This window comes from Falco biarmicus, chromosome 1 (genome assembly GCF_023638135.1).
Source record: "Falco biarmicus isolate bFalBia1 chromosome 1, bFalBia1.pri, whole genome shotgun sequence".
In the NCBI taxonomy this organism is placed as follows: domain Eukaryota; kingdom Metazoa; phylum Chordata; class Aves; order Falconiformes; family Falconidae; genus Falco; species Falco biarmicus.
Window position 1 is genome coordinate 104,535,057 of NC_079288.1, and position 23,322 is coordinate 104,558,378.

The 23,322-nt window shown below is 40.1% G+C and overlaps 1 protein-coding gene across 39 annotated transcripts in view; it reads left to right on the plus strand.

Annotated features, from left to right (window-relative positions):
* ANK2 (ankyrin 2) overlaps window positions 1-23,322 on the plus strand; it is a 382,388-nt gene that overhangs the window by 280,618 nt on the left and 78,448 nt on the right. For 33 of the 39 annotated variants that reach the window (XM_056356296.1, XM_056356314.1, XM_056356324.1 and 30 more), the window contains 9 exons: window positions 75-272; window positions 2,211-2,309; window positions 2,799-2,897; window positions 4,521-4,718; window positions 6,190-6,288; window positions 6,396-6,494; window positions 9,167-9,265; window positions 11,396-11,494; window positions 16,981-17,053. In XM_056356296.1, coding sequence (XP_056212271.1) covers window positions 75-272; window positions 2,211-2,309; window positions 2,799-2,897; window positions 4,521-4,718; window positions 6,190-6,288; window positions 6,396-6,494; window positions 9,167-9,265; window positions 11,396-11,494; window positions 16,981-17,053 — 1,063 coding nt within the window. The remainder of the gene's footprint in view (window positions 1-74; window positions 273-2,210; window positions 2,310-2,798; window positions 2,898-4,520; window positions 4,719-6,189; window positions 6,289-6,395; window positions 6,495-9,166; window positions 9,266-11,395; window positions 11,495-16,980; window positions 17,054-23,322) is intronic. The other 6 variants (XM_056356345.1, XM_056356580.1, XM_056356305.1 and 3 more) reach the window with 1 other exon arrangement.

A 23,322-nucleotide genomic window follows, 5' to 3' on the forward strand; every position in this document is an offset into this window, starting at 1 on the left:
TGTTGGGATCAACCAGAGTAGTGTGTTCAGGGTGGTTCTACCTGCACTAATTATCTACTCGATTTGAGTTGTAGGAAGAACAGACTCCACTGCACATTGCTTCTCGCTTGGGTAAAACGGAGATCGTCCAGCTTCTGCTACAGCACATGGCCCACCCTGATGCCGCAACAACTAATGGGTACACTCCACTGCACATCTCTGCCAGAGAGGGACAAGTTGATGTCGCATCAGTTCTCCTGGAGGCAGGTGCCTCGCACTCCATGTCCACCAAAGTAAGACAAAATGCTTTACGCCTGCATTCCAGTAGCACAGGTAGCTTGTGCCAGCGCACGCCTGTTCCACGCAGAATGTCCTTTCACACTAAGAAGCTGAACTAGTTTGGGTTTTCTGTTTTTTTAATCAACAGCGACCCAATAGACTGAAGTAAAGTATCGGAAGTTAATCAAATTTTGATGTGTTTTGCTGTCATCTGAAGTTGGGAGTTTGGTTCCCACTGGAGCCAAATGCAGATCGTGATAAATACATGGTCCTGACAGTTTTAAATAGTACACCAAGTCCTTGTTTCTCTCTTTCCCATTGTGTTATGGGTAGGGCTTTTTTGGCCAAAATTTTTTAAATTTTGGGAACAGGCCTGCTTAGTCTTCAATATCTTGTTTATTTAAATAGTAAAATAATTCTGATCTGTGCTAGCTGAAGGGAATGTTCCTAAAACATACAAGTCAGCATCTGTCCCGTCGCATCTAACGCTGAATCTATTTTCAGTGGTTCTATAAATGAGGTGTCATATGACACAATAGGCCATTTTGTCTGGGGTTTTAAAAGAAATAGTCTGCAGAATCTTTGTTGCTTTGTTAGCCAAAAATGTTTACCAATAGATTCCTAGCAGAATGATGAACGCATAAGAAAACAGCTGCAACCAGAATTAATTATGTGCCAAGATAGCTTTTCCAAATTTATCATGTGTGATTAAGTGAGGATCATTTAAGTCTCACTCTTGTTTTAGGTCTTAAAAAAGTACCCCTGATTTTCCAGCTGGAGCTTAAAACATATTTTTGAACAATGGGGTGTCTTCCAGGGTTTAGAAGACTAAACCAGCAATTTTCAAATTATGATCCACTGATTACTGGGAATACTTGCTGTTCTGCTTTTATCCAGCTGTTAAATCACATTAGAGTGGCTAAAAATACACTAAATACTTTCCTAATTTCCTATATTGCTTTAGTACTGCAGGAGCACTCTATAATTATGAATAGGAGATGTAGTAGTCCACTAGGTGATCTCTCTACAAACCTGTGATTCATGATACTGGAAATATTTGAGACTCCCTGATGTAAACCCTTTCTAAGGTGGGATTAATGGAACAAGATGATAATGATAATAAACGTTACACATCACTTACGTGTCAGTCAGATAGGTCATTGTAGTTCCCTGGAATCGCTGTCAGGGCAGCAGTGCAACCTGCCACCTACTGTCTTGCATCCATGGGTTTCCTTATCAACACGGTTTTTTAAATTTAAAAGATCCAGCAAAGAGCATGTTAGTTTGTCATGGACCTTACACCTCTGTTGTACTGACAAGCATTATTAAAACATACAGAAAAGGACTCTCTAAAAGACAAGGTTTTCAGCCTTGTTGCAGTGTGTTTCCAAAAGCACTGCCATTGAGTCAGGCATGACTTTTTTTTTAGCTGCAGTTCAGAGACTGTGGCAGAACTCGGTGACTGTGTGGTACATGAGTCCCAGTACACATCATTCTTCACCAAACTCTAAAGGAGGAATATGATGTTTGGAGCTTTCCTCACTGAATTTGGTTGGTGTTTCATTGTTACTGGCAACAATTGATACAGGAAATACTTCTTAAGCTGTCATCATGGAACTAAAAAGTGAAGCTGGTTTGGAGTAGGAATTTGAACATGTGCCTTTGTTGCCCACACACAGAGTGTATGTCGCTAGTAGAGTCTGCATCAGATAAGATGTCTGCCAGCCTGACAGCATGTACTTGAGACAGAATAATATACGGAAAAGTTATTTTCTTGTATTTCATGCATCTCAAAGTGCTTTCAAGAGGTGATGCTCTTTCCAGGTATGACTTGATTCTGCGAGCTAGAATATAGCTTGAAGAGTAAGCACATAAGATGTAGTTCTTAGAAGAGAGATGTCAGCCTGACCTTTAACGCAAACATCTGCTTTTTGTCTCCTGGATTTTTTCAGAAGGGATTCACACCTTTGCATGTGGCGGCCAAATACGGGAGCCTGGAAGTGGCAAAGCTCCTGCTGCAGCGTCGTGCCTCTCCTGATTCAGCTGGCAAGGTACTGCTGTGAAAGAAAAAAACAAGTCAGCAGCATTTTGGATTCTTCCTTACGCGAGAGCTGCGTGAAACACGCACACGGAAGGCGACCGCAGCCCTTTGTCAGGGCCGCGCTCCCCCACGGTGATGGCCATGTGTGGGGTCCGCGGCCCTGGCAGGAGGGCACGGGGTGCTGAGGGCCCACGGGGCTCTCGGGAAGCGTCGGGGCCATCGCACTGCCCAGACCCGAGAGGGCGAACACGGGGGCGCCCCGCGGCGGGATCCCCTCAGCCTGCGCCCTGAGAGGGGACAACCCGTGCGGCCGCCCGCGCTCACCCCGCGCCACCGCTTCTCCCCACTAACGGCGGCCGCCGCCCCTGGCCATGCCCACTGCCCTGGCTTTGCCCCCCGCCCCTCCCGTCCCCTCTTGTCCCCTCCCGTCCCGCACTAACGGCTCCGTAACGCGGCCGCCCCCGCCGAGCGCAGCCTAACGCCGTAACCGCCCTTACAGAACGGCCTCACCCCCCTCCACGTGGCGGCCCACTACGACAACCAGAAGGTGGCGCTGCTGCTGCTGGAGAAGGGCGCCTCGCCACACGCCACCGCCAAGGTGAGCCCCGCCGCCCGCCTGAGGGGAGCCCGCCCGCGGCCGGGGGTGTGTGCCTGGAGAGGGGCTGGGGGGGCCTGACTGCTCCCCACAGCTGCCTGACAGGGGCTGTGAGGGGGGGTCGGTCTCTGCTCCCAGGGAACAAGCGACAGGACAAGAGGGAACGGCCCCAGGCTGCGCCAGGGCAGGTTTAGGCTGGATATCGGGAAAAATGTCTTCAGGGAAAGGGTGGCCCGGCACGGGCACAGGCTGCCCGGGGAGGGGGCGGCGTCACCACCCGGGGGGGTTTAACACACACACAGATGCGGCGCCTGGGGCCATGGTCAGCGGTGGGCTCGCTGGGCTCACAGCTCCTTCCCAACAGACATGATGCGTGGTTCTGTGAAAAAAAATAAGTAATTGCCAGGGTGTGTGGGGTCAGACAGTGGAATGGGATGCCTGGAGGGGTTGGGGGGGCTTTGGGTGGACGAGATGGGACCGGGTGAGTGGCTGAGCTGCCTGAGGCTCCTGGCGGGAAGCTGGGCCGCTGTGTGAGTTAGCATACAGCTCCCTCAGACCTCTGTTGAAGAAGAACGTAAAATATGAAAAATACTGAAAAATATGTATGTGTATCTAAGTATGTGTCTCAGCCCAGTTTTATGGGCTTCAGTCATAGCTGGAGGTCACTTTAGCATTGTGTAATATTAGAAATGATATGCATATTCTGACCACGCATACAGAGAATTCATTCTGGGGTTAGGAGCGGTGTCATGATATCGCTATGTTAGGCAGAGGCTACTAAAAGGCGAAAATAACAACCAGATTGGTGCTGATGTCAGAATGTTCTGCCCCATGTGAGGCTGCTGTTGTATGTGCTGCCAAAAAATGCGGCTTGTCTGTGAAGTGATCGTATCAGATCTGTGGTTTCCATAGCGGTGCATGCAGAGTAGCAAAAGCTGCAGTTGCAGTAGGATAGTTTGGTAAAGCTTCCTTTTAAAACAAAACCCAAACATAGACCAGCCCGCAGAACACCTCCAGGGAGACTGTCTGCTGTAACCCAGAATTTTCCCCCACAGTGTGTTGTAAAGCAATTAAAATGGGAAGTTGTCTTATTGCCAGAAAGAACCATCAATGCCATTCTACTTTGCTTAAATTGTTAATTTGCTCAGAAAAACATTTCTCCCTGTTGCTGTTTCCAGCCAGTGCCGTGATGAGCTGTATCAAAATTCCATATGCAAACACACCTCTACCCACACGCTCCGAAAAAGCATAATGTGATGAAGAGTGTGCACCCATCACTCATCGCTGAGAATGTCACTCATCAGTCAAAAGTGAATATTTACAACATAGGTTATTCAAAATGTAGGTGTCAAACTCGGGGATAATTTGGAGGTATCTGCTGAACAGTCCTGCCCACCCTAGCAAGGGCTGGCTTTGTTCTTGTTTAGATGGTGAAAATAACAGATGGACAAAGCAACACAACAGCAGGGCCATGTGGGACATGTCTGGCTTTGAAAATGTAATGAACCCTCATATCTAGTAATAAAGGGTAACATAAAATAATGCTGCTTTATGGTAGCTGACCTCTTAGGCTTACATGGCTGTTGTGTTAACTTTATTCTCATTTTGTTTCCTGACTGGTGTTAGAATGGATACACTCCTCTGCATATTGCTGCCAAGAAAAACCAGATGCAGATAGCTTCCACTCTATTGAACTATGGGGCTGAGACCAACATTTTGACCAAGCAGGGAGTCACTCCGCTTCATTTGGCCTCCCAAGAAGGTCACACTGACATGGTGACCTTACTTTTGGAGAAAGGATCCAATATCCATGTGGCAACAAAGGTAACTCACGGCCAGAGACGAAGTACTGTGGGTGGGAGTATCCAGTAAGATGCAAAGTACAGTGCAGGAATGATGTCACGTTGTCAGGAATTCTCAGCTTCACTTCCTTATATACATATTTCTGAGAGTGCAGAAGTGACAACAGGTGGGTGAACAGCAGAAGTGAGAAGAAATCTAGGACTGGCAGATGTATTGACTGATTAGCTTATATCATGTAATTAATACCTGTACTGAGTAATGCACAGAGGGAGCTGCAGCTGTTTGCTGTGACCAGAGGAAAATGCTTGGCTCTGGTAGAGAGGTTACAGGAGGAAAGGCAGACCAAGAGAAAATAGTTTCTGAGCATTCAGGAAGGTAGGACTGCAGTATTTTTTTTTTTTTCTTTTGTGCTGCAACCTTGCCATCTCTCAGGTGTTTTACGTATGCTCCTGAAGTTTTACATTAGCTGCAAAGGAAGAGGAATGTAAAATTCTGGAGTTTGTGGGTCCGTGGGTACTTTTAAAAGGTTCTATCAGAAACTGAGAGTTACAGTCTAAAACAGTTCAGTCTTGTTGCCGGCAAAGACAATTTTTCTCATGTATTTACCCTTCAGCCTTCTTTCCAAGTGGAAGTAATTGGCAGGGTCTGGCAAATAGCAAAACAACATTATTAACAGAGTAGCCAGTGAGAAAAAGCCTATGGAGGGCTTTTCCAATTTTCTTGGTGTTTTTTTTTTAATGATTGTACATGACAGCTTTTTCATAGGAAAACAAGTTCTCCCCCAAAAAAACATTAGTGTAGATCATCATAGGTCACCAGATTTATCCAGGTATATATGTACGTCTTACTTACTTAAGGTCAAAAGCCTGCAGCTTTTGTTCATACAAGTCAAAATAGAAAGCTCAATGCTCTTGTTGTCTGGAATTAATGTATTATGCTACCTAACCAAAGAGAAATAGGGTGATTTTAATTTCTCTTACAAAATTTGTTCCTGGCCTTGTTGACAGGCAAGTACTGTGTGCGTGATCACAGTGAGCTCTTGGTTAAAGGCTGCATCCATTTCTTTGGTATCTTTGAATGGGATCTATTTCTGGAGATATTTTCTTATTTCTGACTCGTGCCTGCTGTTGTCAAGGTTCCGTTTTCTGTCTGAGGAGTGGGAAGCACAGTGAATGCGATTCCCTAATTTATTAATGGGCTCCTCAGCTACCCGAGTGACATTATTGTATAAAATCCAAGCATGATCATTGATGCCTGAAAGTCTTACTCTGTGGTTATGGTGATGTAATTGCTTTGGAGCTGTTTGTGAGCCAGAACAGGAGAAACATCAACTCTATTTTGTTTAAAAAAACCACACATACTTAGGAGCTATAGTTAGGATCTCTTCATGTTTTAAAGATGAGGAAGTGGGAAAGTCTAGATTTCTTTCCTCACGTAAAGTAGCTTTTAGTCTTATTTTTTTCTTTATTTATTTTGTATATTCCACCTCCAGACTGGACTGACATCCTTACATCTTGCAGCTCAAGAGGATAAAGTAAATGTAGCTGAAATACTCACAAAGCATGGTGCAAACCAAGATGCTCAGACAAAGGTAAATCATGGAGGGGCTGCTGTGTCCAGTGTGCCAAGGGATGCTACCATTGTAAAAGGAATGTTCCACTGAGCTTGCAGTTTTACTTCTTTGTTCTCTTATTGTAGCTTGGTTATACACCTTTAATTGTGGCGTGCCACTATGGAAACATCAAAATGGTGAATTTTCTTCTCAAGCAGGGAGCAAATGTCAATGCTAAAACAAAGGTAAAGAATTCTTCATTGCTTGCTTTTGCTCTTTGTAGTGAACCTGGTAACCAAGCACTACAAATACATACCATAGGTGCCTTTTTACTGGGAAACTATGATTATTGCATGGTAGATGTCAACATATGGTGATTCGTGGCTGTAGTGGAATCCTTTCTGTCTGCTACATCTCATTGTGTGGTGTTCACAAAGGAAAAGTCAGATAACTCTTCAGGTATATGAAAGAAGGAGATAGAGAATCAATTTATTTTGTCTCTCTCTCTGGTTTTTTTTTTTTTTTTTTTTTACTTGCAAACTAACAAATGCAAGCTTCTTTCTGATCTCATTTACACATGGTTTACACCAGTGTAGTACCAGTGTGCTGCCAAACTAATATGTATCAATTCAGACACTTTGAGGGTGATGCCAGGTTCTTTCCAATCTGCTGGGAGAAGAGTGGGAAGAATTACAGCTGATCAATGTGTGGGTGGTATGACTTTGGGAGAGGAAGCAGCTGTGGTGGGGGAATGCAGTTTACTGAAGATAGGTTTGGGGTTTTTTGAGGGGAATCTGGGTACAGTGTTACTGACCAGTTACACTGAAATGGTACTGACTGCCTCTAGCCAAAGTCTGAACAAAATCCACTGACTCCAGCAGTTTCTTCTAGTATAAACTGGTGGCACAACAGCTGAATGTGATGTGTTTTGTATCAAGAATTGTCCCTCTCCTGAGTATACACAGAGAGGTTCTGGTGACAGCAGTGGTGTGTTGCATCCCAGATATCATTCCATCACCCTTATCAGAAAGAGAAGGTAAACTCAAGAGCTGCAGGGCTTCAGCTTAGTTAAAACTGGCTTCAGGCAATAGCTAGCTACTAGCTTCAGGTTGGATGTCTTGGGATGAACGTGAAGAAATCTGTTGATATTTCTAGGGGCATACTTTGTATTTCTAAGATCCAATCAAAGTCACAGGCTTGTGGTCTGCTGGTCCGTCTGGCCAGCTCCTCTGTCCCCAGCCGCAACCTCTGGGATGGATAATTTCTCAAAGTAGCACCATTTCGCCACAGTGGTCACAGCTCAATGTGGTAAGAAACAGCACAGTAAATAAATAAAAGATGCTGGCCTATGCCTTGTGAGATCACCCAGAATCAATGGGCAAAATCCAGGGATTCCGAAAGAACAGGCCACACTACTAGAAAAACAGCTGATAGGAATTAATAAAGCAGACACTGGCAGGATCCAAATGATAGCTGCCAAGACATTCAGCTGAGGTATTTGGAGGCTGACTAAAGGGACAGACATACTTGTGTCTTTAGTATTAGGTCTCACTGTATGTCTGAGGGGGCGCTGGGCCAGGTTCTGACACCATTTCCCCAGGTAGTTCACTTATTTAGAATAATTAAAGTCAGCAAGTTTGCATGAGAGTATGGGGCAGTTGTTCTCCAAAATCTTATGCCTAGGGACTAATAAAAATACTGGCAACCTGTCAGCTGGTACTGTGGAATCAGTTTAAAGAGCAAATCCATCCTGGCTGGATTCAGGATAGGCGTGTTAAAGAATAAGTAACCTCTATTGCAGCTTGGTCTTTAGTTAGAGAAAGCCTGCATGATGGTTTTTGCGATCTCCAATGTAAAATAATATGGGTGAATTCTGTTTTTGAGGGGCTGCACTAATATTTAAGTAAAGATAGCATATTTACTTTGCGCTACAACCCACAGTAAATTCCTCCTTCAATTTCTTAGTAGTCCTTGCACGCATACTGTAAATATAAGAACAGTAAGAGTTCTGTACTATCACTATCTAATTAGTAGTACAAAGCATTACTTGCATTTATTACTTTGCAAAAAGGATAACTGTCAGAGTGTGTCTTTCAGAGCCTCCCCCCAGGCTTTGCATAAGTGTACAGTAAGATCAACTTGGTGTTTCTTCTAGTTTATTCTCTTCTTGCTTTCAAAGCCAATTGCAGATAATTTTGTAAATGAATTGCCTGACTGGACTTACACAATACCATCTCAGATCAACAAGCTGAAGTACACTTCGCTTATGTTTCTGTATTACGTAACATTAGAATGAATCACTGGAGCAGATAAGTCTATGGAGTTAAGCATGTTTATTAATACAGACATTGTATACATGGTTTTAGGTGTAATTACAGCTTGGTCTAGCCTTTTGAAGGCAAAGTATAGCTAAAATTGATTGACATTTGTAATAGGTATGTATTGTTAGCCTTTTTAAAAGCAAGTATTCTCAAATCACTGCTGTTAAAAATCATATATTTTTTTAACTTGGCTGAAATATTTTAAAGGCAAATCTTGGGGCTTCTATAGAAAACTAAGATGTCAGAGGAAGAAAAATGTTCTCTGCCCCAGCTATGATTCTGTGTCCTCAACATGCCACTTTAACTTAACCATTCAGCATTGTTCCTCCTTCTGATTTAGGAAATGAGGGATTCTCGAGATTGTTTATGTTGTAGATGAAAGATGATTTATAAATAAAAATATAATCTTCCTTTATCTTTTCATTAATCTGGGGAAGGCATATTATTATTACTGAAGATTAACTTTGGGTTGATGGACCATAATTTCTTTTTGAAATGTCTCAAAAGGAGCAGAAGGAAGCAAAGCAAAGTGTCTAATCACTGGTGGTTGTTGTTCTTTGTTTGTTTGCTTTTATTGGAACCACCTTGGACAACAGAATGGGTATACTCCTCTTCACCAAGCTGCTCAGCAAGGCCACACTCACATCATTAACGTTCTTCTCCAGCATGGGGCCAAGCCCAACGCCATCACCACTGTAAGTCTGAAAACTGTCAGTGGGAACTTGTTTCCCTGGACAGTTTTTTTCTTTCCTTTTTGAGGGTTTGAGAGCACACTGTATTCCTCATGCAGCTGGCTGTCAGATGTGTAAATGCAACTTCCTTTTCTTTTCCTTATCCTCTTAAGGTAGTTCAGACCAAAACTAACTCATTGTGCACTAAGCTAAACTTGAGGTAGGGAAACTAATTTCTGAGCTGCAGGGTCAGGCTGGCCACAGCTAGCTGTGTTGTGCTTGTTCAGTTGCCCTCTGCCTCAACACTTGTGTCTGTAAATTGGTATCAGTAAGGATTTTTCCATAAAAAATGAAGGGAAAGTCAGAACCTGGGCTTTTTTGAAGATTTAGACCCAAATTTCTGTCCCCCTATTCACTGGATCTGTTTCAGGTTCTTACTGAGTTGACTGACGTTAATACCTCCTCAAAGATGCTCATTAACTTCTGGCACAGCTCCTTCTGCCTGGTCAGCCAGGAATGCAATCATCCCATTTCATGTTGATGTTGTTATTAGTCACCTCTAATTGGGGGATCTCTAAATGCAGCTAGAATGTCCAAAACTTGTGTTGTTCCCCAGAATGGATCGGGTGTCTGTGTACATTTATTGTGCATGCTTAAATCAGTGCTGGCACCCTGTTTGGTCCTGGAACGATCACATTGTATAATCTTCTGTGAAGTTGTCTAAAATATGAGTTTATGCACCAGATCATCAAGCGAGAGGTCATTGTAGTCAGCTCCTGGGGCTGTAGGTACTATTGGGCATATTCAACCGAAGGTGTCTCTGCTTGCTTTCAGTCCTCATGTTGGGGCTGTCACGCCCAAATCTAACCCAAATCCAAGCAAGGTCTCAGGAATCTGTCTTTACTGCACAGTCTGCATGCTTTCTCAGGTACTAGATCTGTTCTTGTCCACACATAGCAACCTCTAGCTTGAGATAGAATTTCAACCTGAGACATCTGGCAGGGGAATATGGGAGCGGGATATGAGCAGTTAATGTGCAAGTGACAGTAAGAGTCAGGTTTGGGTTTGGTTTTTTTTTGCTGTGAAGATGATAATCTATTCATTTTGCACTGCTTATCTGCAAATGCTGTGTTGCTTCAGGGTTGCTGAGCTAGGCTAATAAAGAAATTAAATTATAGATAACTAAAGCCAATCCTGAAGTAGAAAGAAGCCCTCAGGCTGATATCCTGCGCACAGTGCAGTGGGGTCACAAGAGAAATCATTTCAGTGCAAAGAGCAGTACAGTGGCTTTCCTTGATTCCACCAGTAGGCCAGTACGTCGTCCTTTGGTTCAGTGCAAAATAACATAAACCAGTTCTGTGTAGAGCTCTTTACAAAGGCTCACGTAAACATCCTTTCCTCCTCTCCCCAAGTTGAGTGACATGGGATCCATGGACTGCCAGTGTTCCAGGTGATGAAATGGAGATAAATTGGCTTAAACACTTACTAAATTATCATTTCAATGACCACCGTTTGATGACTCGCACGTGTATATATCATGGGCATTTAAACTGCAAATAAATGTATTTAAATATAAGTTAATTCCCCACCCCCAAGCCTTATATAGATTGTGTTTGTGTTTATTAGGCCATTAGCTTTTGTGTACTTTTATTGGACATATGTTTTGTTGTAAAGAGGAACAGAAGTGTATGTGGACAACACAGCTGTAATCTTGTATTCCCCAAAGTGGGCATTGTACCTCATAAAGATTTGATTTTCAAATGGAAGTGAAACTGTAACATTTTAAAATACATTTTTTTAGAAGAGTATTTCTGACGTAGAACCATTTCTGCAAAATAAAACATGAACTTCTGCAGGCAAGACATCCTGTATAGTGAAATTTGAGCCCTGAAGGGTTAAACCATACAGCACTTTTTTATTTAGAATAGCAGGCAGATGTAAGTGTGTTGTGTTACCATGGTAATCAGGGCTATAGTCTTAAAGAAGTTATAAAGGCAGAGTCAGATGTAACAGTGAAAAAACAGTGATTTTCCTAGGCTGTGCCTTGTTTTGGATGGAAATGCTGGCTCATGCAGTGTTGAGAGTGATCTCATTGGTTCACATCACAATCCTCCCTCTCATTGCGCTCTCTCTCCCCTTCTCTCTTCTCTTCAGAATGGTAACACTGCCTTAGCTATTGCAAGGCGTCTGGGATATATCTCAGTGGTCGATACGCTGAAGGTTGTAACGGAGGAGATTACTACCACCACAACTGTGAGTTGCAGATGCATTAAAATGTCTCTCTTCTTTATTCAGAATGTTATATTTCTTTTCTTCCCTCAGACTCTCCATGTATCTCTTCCCTTTTTTTTTTGTTTTTTTTTTTTTCTGGTTTAATCCCCCTTTTCTGTTGGATTTTTGCAAAAGTGCTCCAGTGCCTTCAGTACATTTTGTAAGCACGTGGAAGTGTGTGCAACACAACAGGCTTCACTGAGCTAGGTAACAAAATCTATGTGTATACAGATGGAAAACAACTATTTAAAAACAGAGTAAAACTTTTTTCTAGATAAGGGTCTGAGCTGCAAACCCAAACTTTTCAGAAGTTTGTGCATTGTTGTTTAGATCCTGTCCTGTTTCTCTTTTCACCTCTCCTTTTCATTCTGTCCTTACACTGCCACACTTTTGACACCTACTGAGGCTCACCCGTTGCAGCACACCAGAGCAAACTTCTTAGCATTTGGACTGTGCTAGCCATGGACTGGTGCCAAGATTAATGATGCTCACTAGATGGCTCTGAATCACATCAGTCATCTTGTTCTCAAGTCACTTTCAGTTCAAATAGATCCTATTTTTCCAGCATACAAAAGAATCTTCCCTTTTGTGCTCAGTCCTCCATACTCCTGGTAGTCTGTATTTTGACTTAAGGGTCTGTGAATAAATAGTATTTGCTGAACATCAGCAAGGTGGTACTGTTGCTTTAAGCCAGAGAAAACATATATTCTGACACTCTGGGAGGGTAAGGGTTTGTTCTCTTGGACTTTTACCTCCTATCTACAAGTCTTTTAGCAGGTAGGAAGAGAGAACATTAGAGATAGTGCATCGTTTAAGAAATTAGTGTTAATTTAAATTTCCATTACTGCATTTTATCTTGTGTAACACTGTTGTAAGGTTATGTTTGGTTTTGCTTTTTTTTGGGGAGTGGGTGGTATTTTTGGTTGGTTTTTTTTTTTTTTTAATGCAAGAAGAATTAGCAGTCTAGAAAACCTGTCTGATCTGGATGTCATTTAGAAGCTCAGAGGCATAAAAATCCACAGATTGCTTTCAAGATGCCACTACTCGGTCAGGGAGAGGGTTAGGGGAAGGGAAGGAATCCAAAGTCTCTTGTGAAAAAAATGGGAAAATAATTTTTATTTTGTCACATGCTGACAGCAGGTCTCACAGATATTAACCAAGGAAGATGAAATAAAAGTAACACGGCATAAGGTTACAAATAGAGCGAGCCATAATTTATTAATGACCTGCAAAGATCAGACTGAGTCAGGTTTGGACAAGCATAATTCCAGAAGTCTCTTAATAAAGATTGTATGTTTTTGTTGCGATTTATTTTGTGTTCTTGTTTAATTATATAGTGCATCACACTTGTACATGCATAAACATATATATATATATATCTCCAGAGATTTAGAAAAAAGAAACCTAGGTAAAATTTTTTTTGACAAACTGTAGCTCTTTTCAGAAGTATATTTATTAGCCTGAAATGATACCTTTGCTGTTCTCTGTGCTGTGTCCTGGCACACTTTTCCCATTTGTGCCCTGATATAAGTTGTAACTTCTTCCTATCATACATTGTGTTGCACTGTGGAGCTTTGTACCTTGTCATATGTAAGTATTAGATGCTTTGTAATAACAGGGATTACACTATGAAAAGGCACCTGTGAGTTATTTACTTTGGATAAATGTTTCTTTAAACTTTGAGGGTAATGGATTTTTCTACCAGATACCAGATGCTTGGAGTTTAGGACTGAATCAAATACCGAACCTTACTTGCATAGTTGACCTCTAATGCTTGCATGTAAGAGAAATCTGAAATCTTGAACTGTGTCTGTGTACAAAGCACTGCTTTTAAAAGTCAGGTGGGAACTCGCGATAAGCTCAGCAGATTTTTCAGCTATGAATTTGTCGGATTCTTGTACCTTAGGGATATACAGAATATAAACCTCTGGTGGTGCTGTTCATGGTGAGGAATGTAGATTAAACATAATTTAGAAAAAGTCCTAAAAAGGAGGGATAAATTACAGGCACTCCCTGCAATAAAGTTCTCCAGATGGTGAGGTTGGTGTTGCCAAACCAGAACACAGCATTTAGCACTGAAAAAAAAGGTGCTGTCACCATAGCTACTTCATTCTCTGAGGTTGTAGCTGAGTGATGCATGGCGGATGTTAGACAGGCTGATGCTTTATTGATATTCAAGTCACTGGCATTTGAGATGAGGAAAAGATCTCCAGTGCCAAAGCCTTTGGTCTAACTTCGAACAAATTTTCCTCTTACTTGCATTAGCATTATTATTAGTGGAGCCACATGAATATAAAGCAATAGAGGGCATAAAGTGCACTTACTCAAGGATTAGAGGTGAACAGGAAGTAAATCAGAATAAGCTAGACTTTCAAATGTTTGCTATGCAATTAAGTTTTGGGGTATTTATACAAACAGATATAGTCTTCCTGTGGACAAATGAATATATGAGGAGCTTTGAAGTTGCCCATAATCGCTGAATGTACATATAGGTTCATATACCTGAATTGTATACCCACCAGATGGAAATCTGGCCTTACAGTGAAGGTGTTAAATACAGAAGCTTGAAGTACATCATTGAATTCTCAGTGGCCCTAAACAGTAGGGATTTTGAGAAATATACTTTGAGAAATTTTCATAGTGGGTCATTCATGGGGCTAGATACAGATTTAAAATGTTAAGAGCATTTAACGTTTCTAATGTGCCTATCAATTTTAAAAAAATCTAGCATTAAATTAAAAGGTCATCTAAAACCATGAATTTACAACTTCTGTTGGGAATTGATGTAGAATTAATAGTGGAGTTCAGTGTTCTAGAGATAGCATTACACCTTTCTTTTCCTTCCAAAACACACACACGTGCATGCACACACATGTTCTCTCTTGATTCTGTTTTCCAAACTTTGTTTCAATCGTTAAATTATAGAATAATTTTCTCTGACTGAAGGGAAAATCAGGAAGTAAATAAAGTATCCTTACTTCTCTGTAAATAAATAATAATGTCTAAGAGCCTTAGTCAGAGACCCGATTGTTATTATATAAGGGCCTGTAAAAACAAAATTAATTAAAAAAATTATGATAAATAAACCTTAGTTACTAGGGTCTGCAGATCTAAGTTAATGGAAAGACTGTATACAGTGTTCCTGTATACCTGTAGCTTGTGGACTGGAGTATTGTAGTGTCCGTTCACTTCTGTGTTCTTCTAAGCAAATGGATTTTGTACATAAGCTAAGGTTGGGAACAAACTTTTCTTAAATAAATTTTGGTCGTACAGCAGACATACAAAATCTAGCATTTGTGACTCCTAGGCAGACCCTTTCTTTCCCTTAGCTGGTCACCTCCTCTTGCCTTTTTTTTTTCCCCCTGATTTTTCAGCTATTTTACATGGGGAACAAATGAACTGGCAATAGAGAATTTGCAGTACACTTTGTGTAGATATAGTTGCAATGCCAATTACAATGCTAGTAAACTCATATTCACACACAGTGCTTTCCACTTCACTTGAAAAATATACAGCCCCTTCACCTGGGTTTCTTTCTTTAGCCCATTGTCAGTGATTTTTTATTTTTAATTTGCAATCTATTTGTTAACTTACTGCTGTACTCTTGAAGAAACAAGGTCCACACCACCTGGACGATAGCATCCTCCCCATCTGTCATTGCTGGCTTTGTCACCCTGCTGCTGCCTGGCATTTGTATCTGAGGAGAGCCATGGGAAAAAAGTCAGACATATTGGTGGAGGCCTTTGGTGAATATAAATTAATTTTCAACACAGATCGTGTGTTATGAAAAACACTGCAGCAGAAATAATTAATTGTCTTGAATCATGGGTATGAGTGAATTTAGGAGGCCTAACTGGGATTGCCATTTGAAGCAAAGGTTATTGTTCTTTCCTTGCACCTCAGGAGGGTGAATTGAAAACTGCTGTCACAGTTAAATATACTTCAAAAATGTAAAGCAGATTCTTAAAACCAATTTTCCAAAGTAATTACACTATTGGTAACTTTCCTATAGACGTGCAGTATGTTATGATACTCGAGAACGCTGTCTTTAACAGTTTGTTAGAAGCAGAGAAGTATAAAACAGAATTGGGAAATACCTAGTAAGGTTAGCGCAACAAAAACTGCTGTTTACTTCACTGTTTGATATCAGTGGGCATTTTCCCAAAAGCGTGTTGCATAAGGTACTTGGGATTTGGCTGACATTAACGATCCCTCAGATTGTATGCTCTTCCACTACTTCTGCATGTTATGGTAATTTATGCTTGATAGGTACCACTCACAGTAGGGAGTGAAGCACTACCTCAGCGGGAGTTTCACAAGACGTGGCCCCTGACATTGCTCTCTGTGCCAAAGGGGCACATCTGCTCCTACATACCTTAAAGGGAGATGTGTGGACAACCCCCTCCACAGCTCCCAGTTCAGCTGACTGGCTGCAGATCTGGGTGGAGCCAGGGAAATACTTTTCTGTTGTGACTAACGCTGTTCTGATGACTGCTCTTTTTTAAGTCCTTGATGTTTTGTGTCCTATATCATAACACAATGAGGAGTTTGCTGCAGGCAACTTTTTCACACCTTGCACTTCCTGTAGTTTCTCTCATTATGTTCTTCCTCTCCTTCTCCAGTATGTTATTTTGATGCTAAAAGGATGTCCCCATTCTTGATTCAGCACCCCTTAACATCTTCAGTTTCATTCTGGAAGTCATTAATGCAGTTAAAAATCACATTAAAAAAAATAATCTTCCAGTGTTCTCATGCTCTGTGCTCTCACAGTTAAACAGTGTCCTCCCAGCAGTCCTCAGTCCATACTTGCCTTGTATCACAGCATTTTTAGCTTTTTGGTGCATAGAATATATCGGAATGTTCAAATAACTTCCCCCCCCCTCCCCCCAAGTTTATATGTGATTTTGGGGAGTATACATATTTATGAGAAAGATATATTAATATGCAGTGTAATCACTTCTTTTTTTTGGGGGGGAGAAATGTTTCAAGTGATCTGTGTAAACCTTTCACATCTTTTTTTAGTTTAAAAATTGCACATCATTCATAACTTCATTTCCAAATGCTTTACGATTTAATAATTTCCATATGCCACATACAACTTTCTGAAACTCTTCTGTAGACATTACCTAATTCATTTTAAAATCATGTTGGAAATATTGAGCTGAATTGTTCTACATGCACCATTTATAAATACATTTGCTGAGAGCTTTCTTTTCTTATTCCTCTAACTCTTTTTTTTTTTTTTTTTTTTTTTTTTTTAACTTTTCTGCCAGAATAAATGTTACCTTATACAGCACTGAGGATAGGAGCTTCTGGAGTAAAGATGAAAAATAAAGTTAGGGGAAGGGGAAACATGTTCTAAAATATCTCAGCAGATCCCACTGCTGTTGCTGTTGAAAATATCTTGCTGTAAACCTTGCTGCTTCTTTTGATGTTTAATTTGAGGATTGATGTTACTGTCTTTGCAGACTGTAACGGAAAAGCACAAGCTAAATGTACCTGAGACAATGACTGAGGTGCTGGATGTTTCAGATGAAGAAGGTGAGCAACTTTGCTAAGTTCCTATTCCATGTTGCTTGTGTAACCTCTAATACAGGCTCAAGATAACTGCTGAGGTACTTTGACTCTTTATTTTGCAGTGCTTGAAATGAAGTTCTGTGTAATGGCCTTTTAAAAATGACATAGTCATTATGGCATTAGAATAAAGATGCCAAAAGTTGACCGAAATCAAAATCCTGGACCCTTGGATCTTTCTTCATAAAAAGCTTAGCTGAACCAAATCAACAAATAAGAACATTTCCTGACTTCAGATTTTAAAATTTAAATATAGAGCTGTCCCAAAGCTGGGTTTGACCCTCCCATAAAGAGGAATTTGAGCAGTAGATTTTTTGGATCAGTGCCTTCTATTTCAGATGCATATATCTAGGAGTTCTGCCTAACTGAAAACATTTGTGTAAGAAGATGCATAAGGTAGAAGGTGAGGAGACTGCTCCCTTGAGGGAGCTTTTGGCACACACAAATCACAGATACGTATGGCATGACATAAAGTAACCACTTGTTAATAAGTTTGGCACTTTGGTTTCGGTGTGTATTGTATGTACAGGCAAGAGTTGTACCTCTTAGCTAAGTCCTAAGACAATTTCTGTGAACTTCTGGAGGGACTGATAAAGTACTGTGGTTTTATACAGCACAGAATTAAGGAAACAGCTTAAAAACATCCCTTTGTAAAAGGGCACAATTGCCTTACAAATTTTAATCACAATGGCATCAGGTAAATATACACGTTTCAAAAAACTTTCTAAGTTCCTTTTTATTGTTGGCACTGTTAATTAGTATCACTGTATCTTACATATGCCATTTTACAGTTATTATTATTTGATGCAAATAATTTGTAGAGTGACTAATTTTAAAAAGTCCTAGGTATTTAGGAACACAGGTTACAGGGTTAGGCTTTTTTCTTTTACAAAGAACACAAATGCACTTGTAGTCCTAAATGGCACTGGAAGTTAATGACATTTGTGTTCTAAACTGCTTGTATTTTATTTTATTTTTTTGAAATGGGATTTATGCTGATAAATGAGTTGCTTTTGAGAAAATACGATGTTTAGGCTCCAGATACTGCTACTTTTTTTAATGTTTGCAAAGCTGCAAGTGAAAGCAAACAAATGTGATTTAAAAGAAATTATTTTCTGCTGCATCATGATCAGTGAAATTATATCTCTCGGGCATGTTTTTGCTACATTTTCTCTGTTTGGAAAACATTCAATTACTTGTGTAATTATTATGATGCTTTTTTAAATTGCTTATAGCCTTATGTTCACTGTTGAATTTTCTACCAACCTTTTGAAATACCATTTAACCGCCTTTAAATCCACAAAGCCTAGTATGTCTCCCTCCTTCTACAGGATGAATACAGGGTATTCCTTTTCTTAAACCTATTTATATGTTGTACAGCCTTTAAACACTCTGATGATGAACGCTTCAGTGATGGTGAAGCATATAGCGGCACAGGTGCTGTTAGCAGAAGTTTGTGGAGTAAGGCTTACAAACTTTCTCTTTTTGTTTAACTCTGTTTCTTATATTTTTTGTGTTGAAGCAACATGAATTTGCTTAATCTGGGTGCCTAACACTGCTCCTTTTCAATACTTTTGAAGTGTGACTGTGGGTGTGTGCTTCCTGAAAGGTGGGAGGAAGAAGGGAATCCAGAAAATCAAGATATATTGCCTGTATCTTGAATATGTTGGCAGAATTTACTGTGGCCATCCAGCATGACTAATGTTCTCCAGTGCTTTGAATTAACATTCTCTGCTGTCTGTTACCATCTGACGCGTACCGTTTGTCAATAGCCAGCAGATATGACATAGGGACTCTGGCAGTACTCTGTGACCCTGCTGCAGGTTGCGAAACAGGTTGGTCACAGTTACAGCGCTTCATGCCATTGTCCTTGTAAAAGCTGTTTCTACAGGCAAAACATTCAAGATGTTGTGAAAATTCCGTGCATCGTACTTGTCACAGGAACTTAAAATAGCTGGGAGCAGGAGAACTGCAAAACTTTTTTAATAAACGGGGTGAACCTTTTAGTGATAGTGTAGTTTTTATAAGAGGCTAACGTTAAGGTTTCTGTAATGCTATGTTCTTAGCTGCTTTAAAGTGATGCAATGTTTTCTGAAATAAGTTAACATGATACAATAACCTTGCCTGCTCTAATTATATAATTATGAAGTTGAACACAAGAAGAGTGCTTGACCAGATAAGTATTTCAGGTCCCATTGTGGAGTTTGTTCACCACTGGTGATAAGTATTTTGCATTTTGCCTGGGAAGCAGTTATATTGCATAATTGTATATTGTTACGTTAATAATATAGTATTCATATTCCTAAAATAAATTCAAGGCAACATCCAGTCTTAGCAGTATAAAATAAAGGACCAGGTAATCTATCAAATAGCTCAGCTTGGTGTGTAAGGTCCTGCTCTGTGTAGCCTTTTTAAAAATATTTTGAATGGACAGAAAGCCACACTAATTCTTCTTTGATTGTCGTACAGCACTTTTATGTTCAGTAATGGTATTATTAGTCAGAATTCTTTACCTTTTACTGTACCTGAAAAAAATTATCTTTCCTTTGAACTGAATCAGATTATGTTTTTTATTCAAAATTGCATTTGAATTATTGTTTTTCTAAAATTAGACTGCTGCTTTTTAGATTATAAGTATCAGAGTTAGGTGCAGAAACAGGTGTGAGATGTCAGGGAAAGAGAAACATCCATGACATTTACAGACAAGATGAAATTGGATTAATAGGTTTTTGTGCAAGGTCAAGGAAGAAGTGAAAAAAAAGAAACTGCATAGGCTAGCCAAAACATGATTTTAGAAAAATCCTACTTCATCTGCTGTAAGCCTGTTATGTGATCCTACGTGTATCAGATGTTCTGTGGCATTAATGAGTCTTTCCTACTTTGTGACCATCAGGGCCAAAAGTGTATCAGCACAGTTTCATTAAGCAGTTTCTTCATACACCACAGAACTACTCACATGTGTATGCGTGTTACTGCTACTTTCTCTGTACTGTAGTCTGCCATGAAGACTCTTTAAGGATAATCACCCACCGTTTTTTGCTCAGCACTGTGCACAGTGCAGATGTAATACAATCACTGTTCAGAAGGTGATGGCCTGATCTTGCAAAAAAGATTAAGAAGTGCTTCTCCTTAAGGATGGGGATTACCCTACAGATTCCCACAGGCCTAGCTGTTAAGTGATGTGGTTTCTGAAGCACATATCCATGCCAGCAGAAATGCTTTGTGTGGATAAAGTTGCACTAAAAAACCTGTGAATTTTTATCATTGCATCTGGCTTAGCTGTTCTTATTACCACAAAGTTTAGTTCCTTTGAAGCTGTTGCCACAAAAGAAGCAATTTGCACCTGAGGGATCCTTACAGCGGTAAAGGGCAATTACTGCAAAGCATCTTCTGAAATGTGTTTTAATGACATGTACAGAATTAGTGACGTTAAGCACAAGCAGATGTTTCTGTTAGGGCTGAGTCAGTGTAGACAGGAAAATCTAAAAAAGGCAGGAACCTTTCTTTTTATTCTCCCATATGTTAGTATTGTATTGAGGAGCATGTTGCTGCTCCTCTGTACTCATTTTGTGCGTTATTTATGTGGTAAAAGAGCTGTGCAAACTGCCGATTTTATCTTAGTGACTCCCATCTGAGATAGTCTAGTAAGGATACTGCTGTATATAGAGGATACAAACCCAACCAGTATAACAGGTTGTCAAAGAGCTCTCATTTGTGTCTGTCTGAGCCTCCTCCTCTCCTGCTCTCTTTTCAGTCCAGTTAATTTTCAGAAGCTCTGTTTTCACTGTCTCTTTGAGACTAAGCTCTGGCCACTGCAAGAAATTGACATAGCTCTAACCACAGTTTCCTACATCCTCCATTATGTCAGCACAAATGTTCTATCATGTGGTGAATCAACCCAGAGAACTCATCTGTCTGAAAATAAAGCTCTTTTTTTGTTCTGACAAGTTATTTTTTGGCCAGACTACTTTTGCAGGCAGAAAGGAGCAGAAAGGCTGAAGGAGAAGGTGAGACACCACTGCCAGAAGCAGCATCCCCCTGAGATGGCTACCATACAAGTCACTTCACACCACGCAGTAATTAATGCTGACATTTCAGTTGCAGAGAAGGGATAGACAATGTTGAGCAAATGGTCATGTGCAAACAATCAATGGAATCTCAAAAATCAGTTGGAATCACAATATCCAAAGAACAAAAAGTGTCTCTTTCATAAGGGATGCTTGTCTAAAAGCTGATAAAGAGTTGGCCTTATGCCTGGTTGAGACACAAGGTCATGTTGTTGGCTTTTTTTTAAAAAAACTTTTTTTCTTAAAAAAAAATAATTAGAAATAATGAAGTCATCTTAAAAAGAATGTGATTAGGACATTGAATGTGCTCAAGCGTTCCTAAAAATGGAAACAATGTCATTAGGTGTCTTCAAATAATTTATAAAAGAAAATACCCATTAATGCCTACATATGACAATGACCCAGTGTCAGATTGTTGCATTTTTGCTCTCACAGAGGTTGCTAATTTTTCTCCTTTGTAGTTTTAAAGCTCACTCATCATTCAAGTGATGATACATCATTCAAGTATTCACAGTAATAGTATCTGTGTAAAAGTGGAGTTTGCTATCCCTTCTTGTATGTGCATCAGTGACAAGGTGTCATATCTGTGAACTGCTGCATCACTTAAGGGCATAAAAAATGTGATCTTAGATTCCAGAAAACAGTTCACAGCTAATCCATACCTGATTATATCAGATTTCTGATTAAAAAGAAAAAATCCTTTTTGTTATTGAAAACAATTGCTTTCCGCATAGACAATTTTTTCCAATGTAGAGAAACTATCAACAAAGAGAACTTTCAAACTGCTTAGGCTGGTTCAGACGCAGGCTCACAGGGGACTGAAAAGTTACTACATTGCAGACAGACCCTGCAGTAGGGTTCAAGATTTTATTTCTGGCACTGTTGATGATTCCTAAAGGACTCTCTGGAAGTCACTTTAATTATCTCAGTCTTCCAGTTGTAGAATGGGATAATGATAAGCTTCTTTGCCTAGCGTGTTGAGAACTGTGAAGAAAATGCCACCTGTACCTGTTTACCTGCCTTTGTAACTGCTTGTCTGGAACTAACTGGCCACCTAGTTACTGTTGTGAAAGTTGTTATTGTTAAATGGTAATATGCTCTGTTATCCAAGAATATTCTCATGTCAAAGTGTATTGCTTCATATTTGTGGTAACTGCAGCCTGCACTTTGATAAGCATACTGAGTTCCTTCATAGTATCTATAACAGCAGTAAACAGAGCTAAAATATTAAAGTGAATTTCCTGGGTGCCTCCGCACGTAGCCTCTCAGTACACTAATACTCTGGCATATGTGTGGGAAATGAGCAGTTAAGTCTGGGCAGAATTCATTGCTGTTGTACAGACATATAATCCCACTGGAGTAGTGGCTTAATTAGTTGGAAGACTTAAGGAATAACTTCCCTTAATTAAACATGGAAGTTAAAGTTGCGGCCAGGAACTTTTCTTGGTTAGACTTAAGTAAGTTGCTGTTGCTGCACTTTAAAACACTAAATTAAGAATAACACTGCTGAATTAATTTAAATTCTAAATTAAGCATCTTATAACCAGTAGTGTAAAATGTAGCCAAAGATTGTTGACTTATAGAAGTAAAACACAAGCTATGTATTGAAAAGTCAGTTGAAACTTTTTTTAATGAAAAGAAAGCTGTGCTCAGAAAGAAATAGCTGTTGAGTAAGTTGGTTCTTAAAACGTTACTTATAATAACTTGCACAGAAAATATGCCAATGTCTACCTCCCATTTCCTAGGAATCTGTATGCTTTAGATGCCCTGTGAGGTTTGTTATGCAAAGAGTTTGATGCTGGTACATTTTAACAAGGTCATCCAAGATGAAGGCAGATTCTTCTCTGGAAGGTTGCTTTTGTTCACATGGTATCATTAAGGTTTCTTAACGTTTCTTTTTTCCCCTGAGTAAAATGAGAATATTTTTATTCTTCTAAGTGCTGGATGTGCAAATGCAACAGGCAATCTGAAAATTGGTTGTCTTTTTTTCATTCAGGTGTTGTCAACACAAGAGGTTCTCAAAGTAATGGTTAGCTGCTCAGTTTTCTCTTATAACTTGATTGATGTTATTGCTAGGAATGTGGAACAAAAAGTTATAGCAAAGTCTTACTTGGATTTTTTTTCATTGAAATCTTTCACTGAGAACATAGCTTTTAAAAAAAAATATAT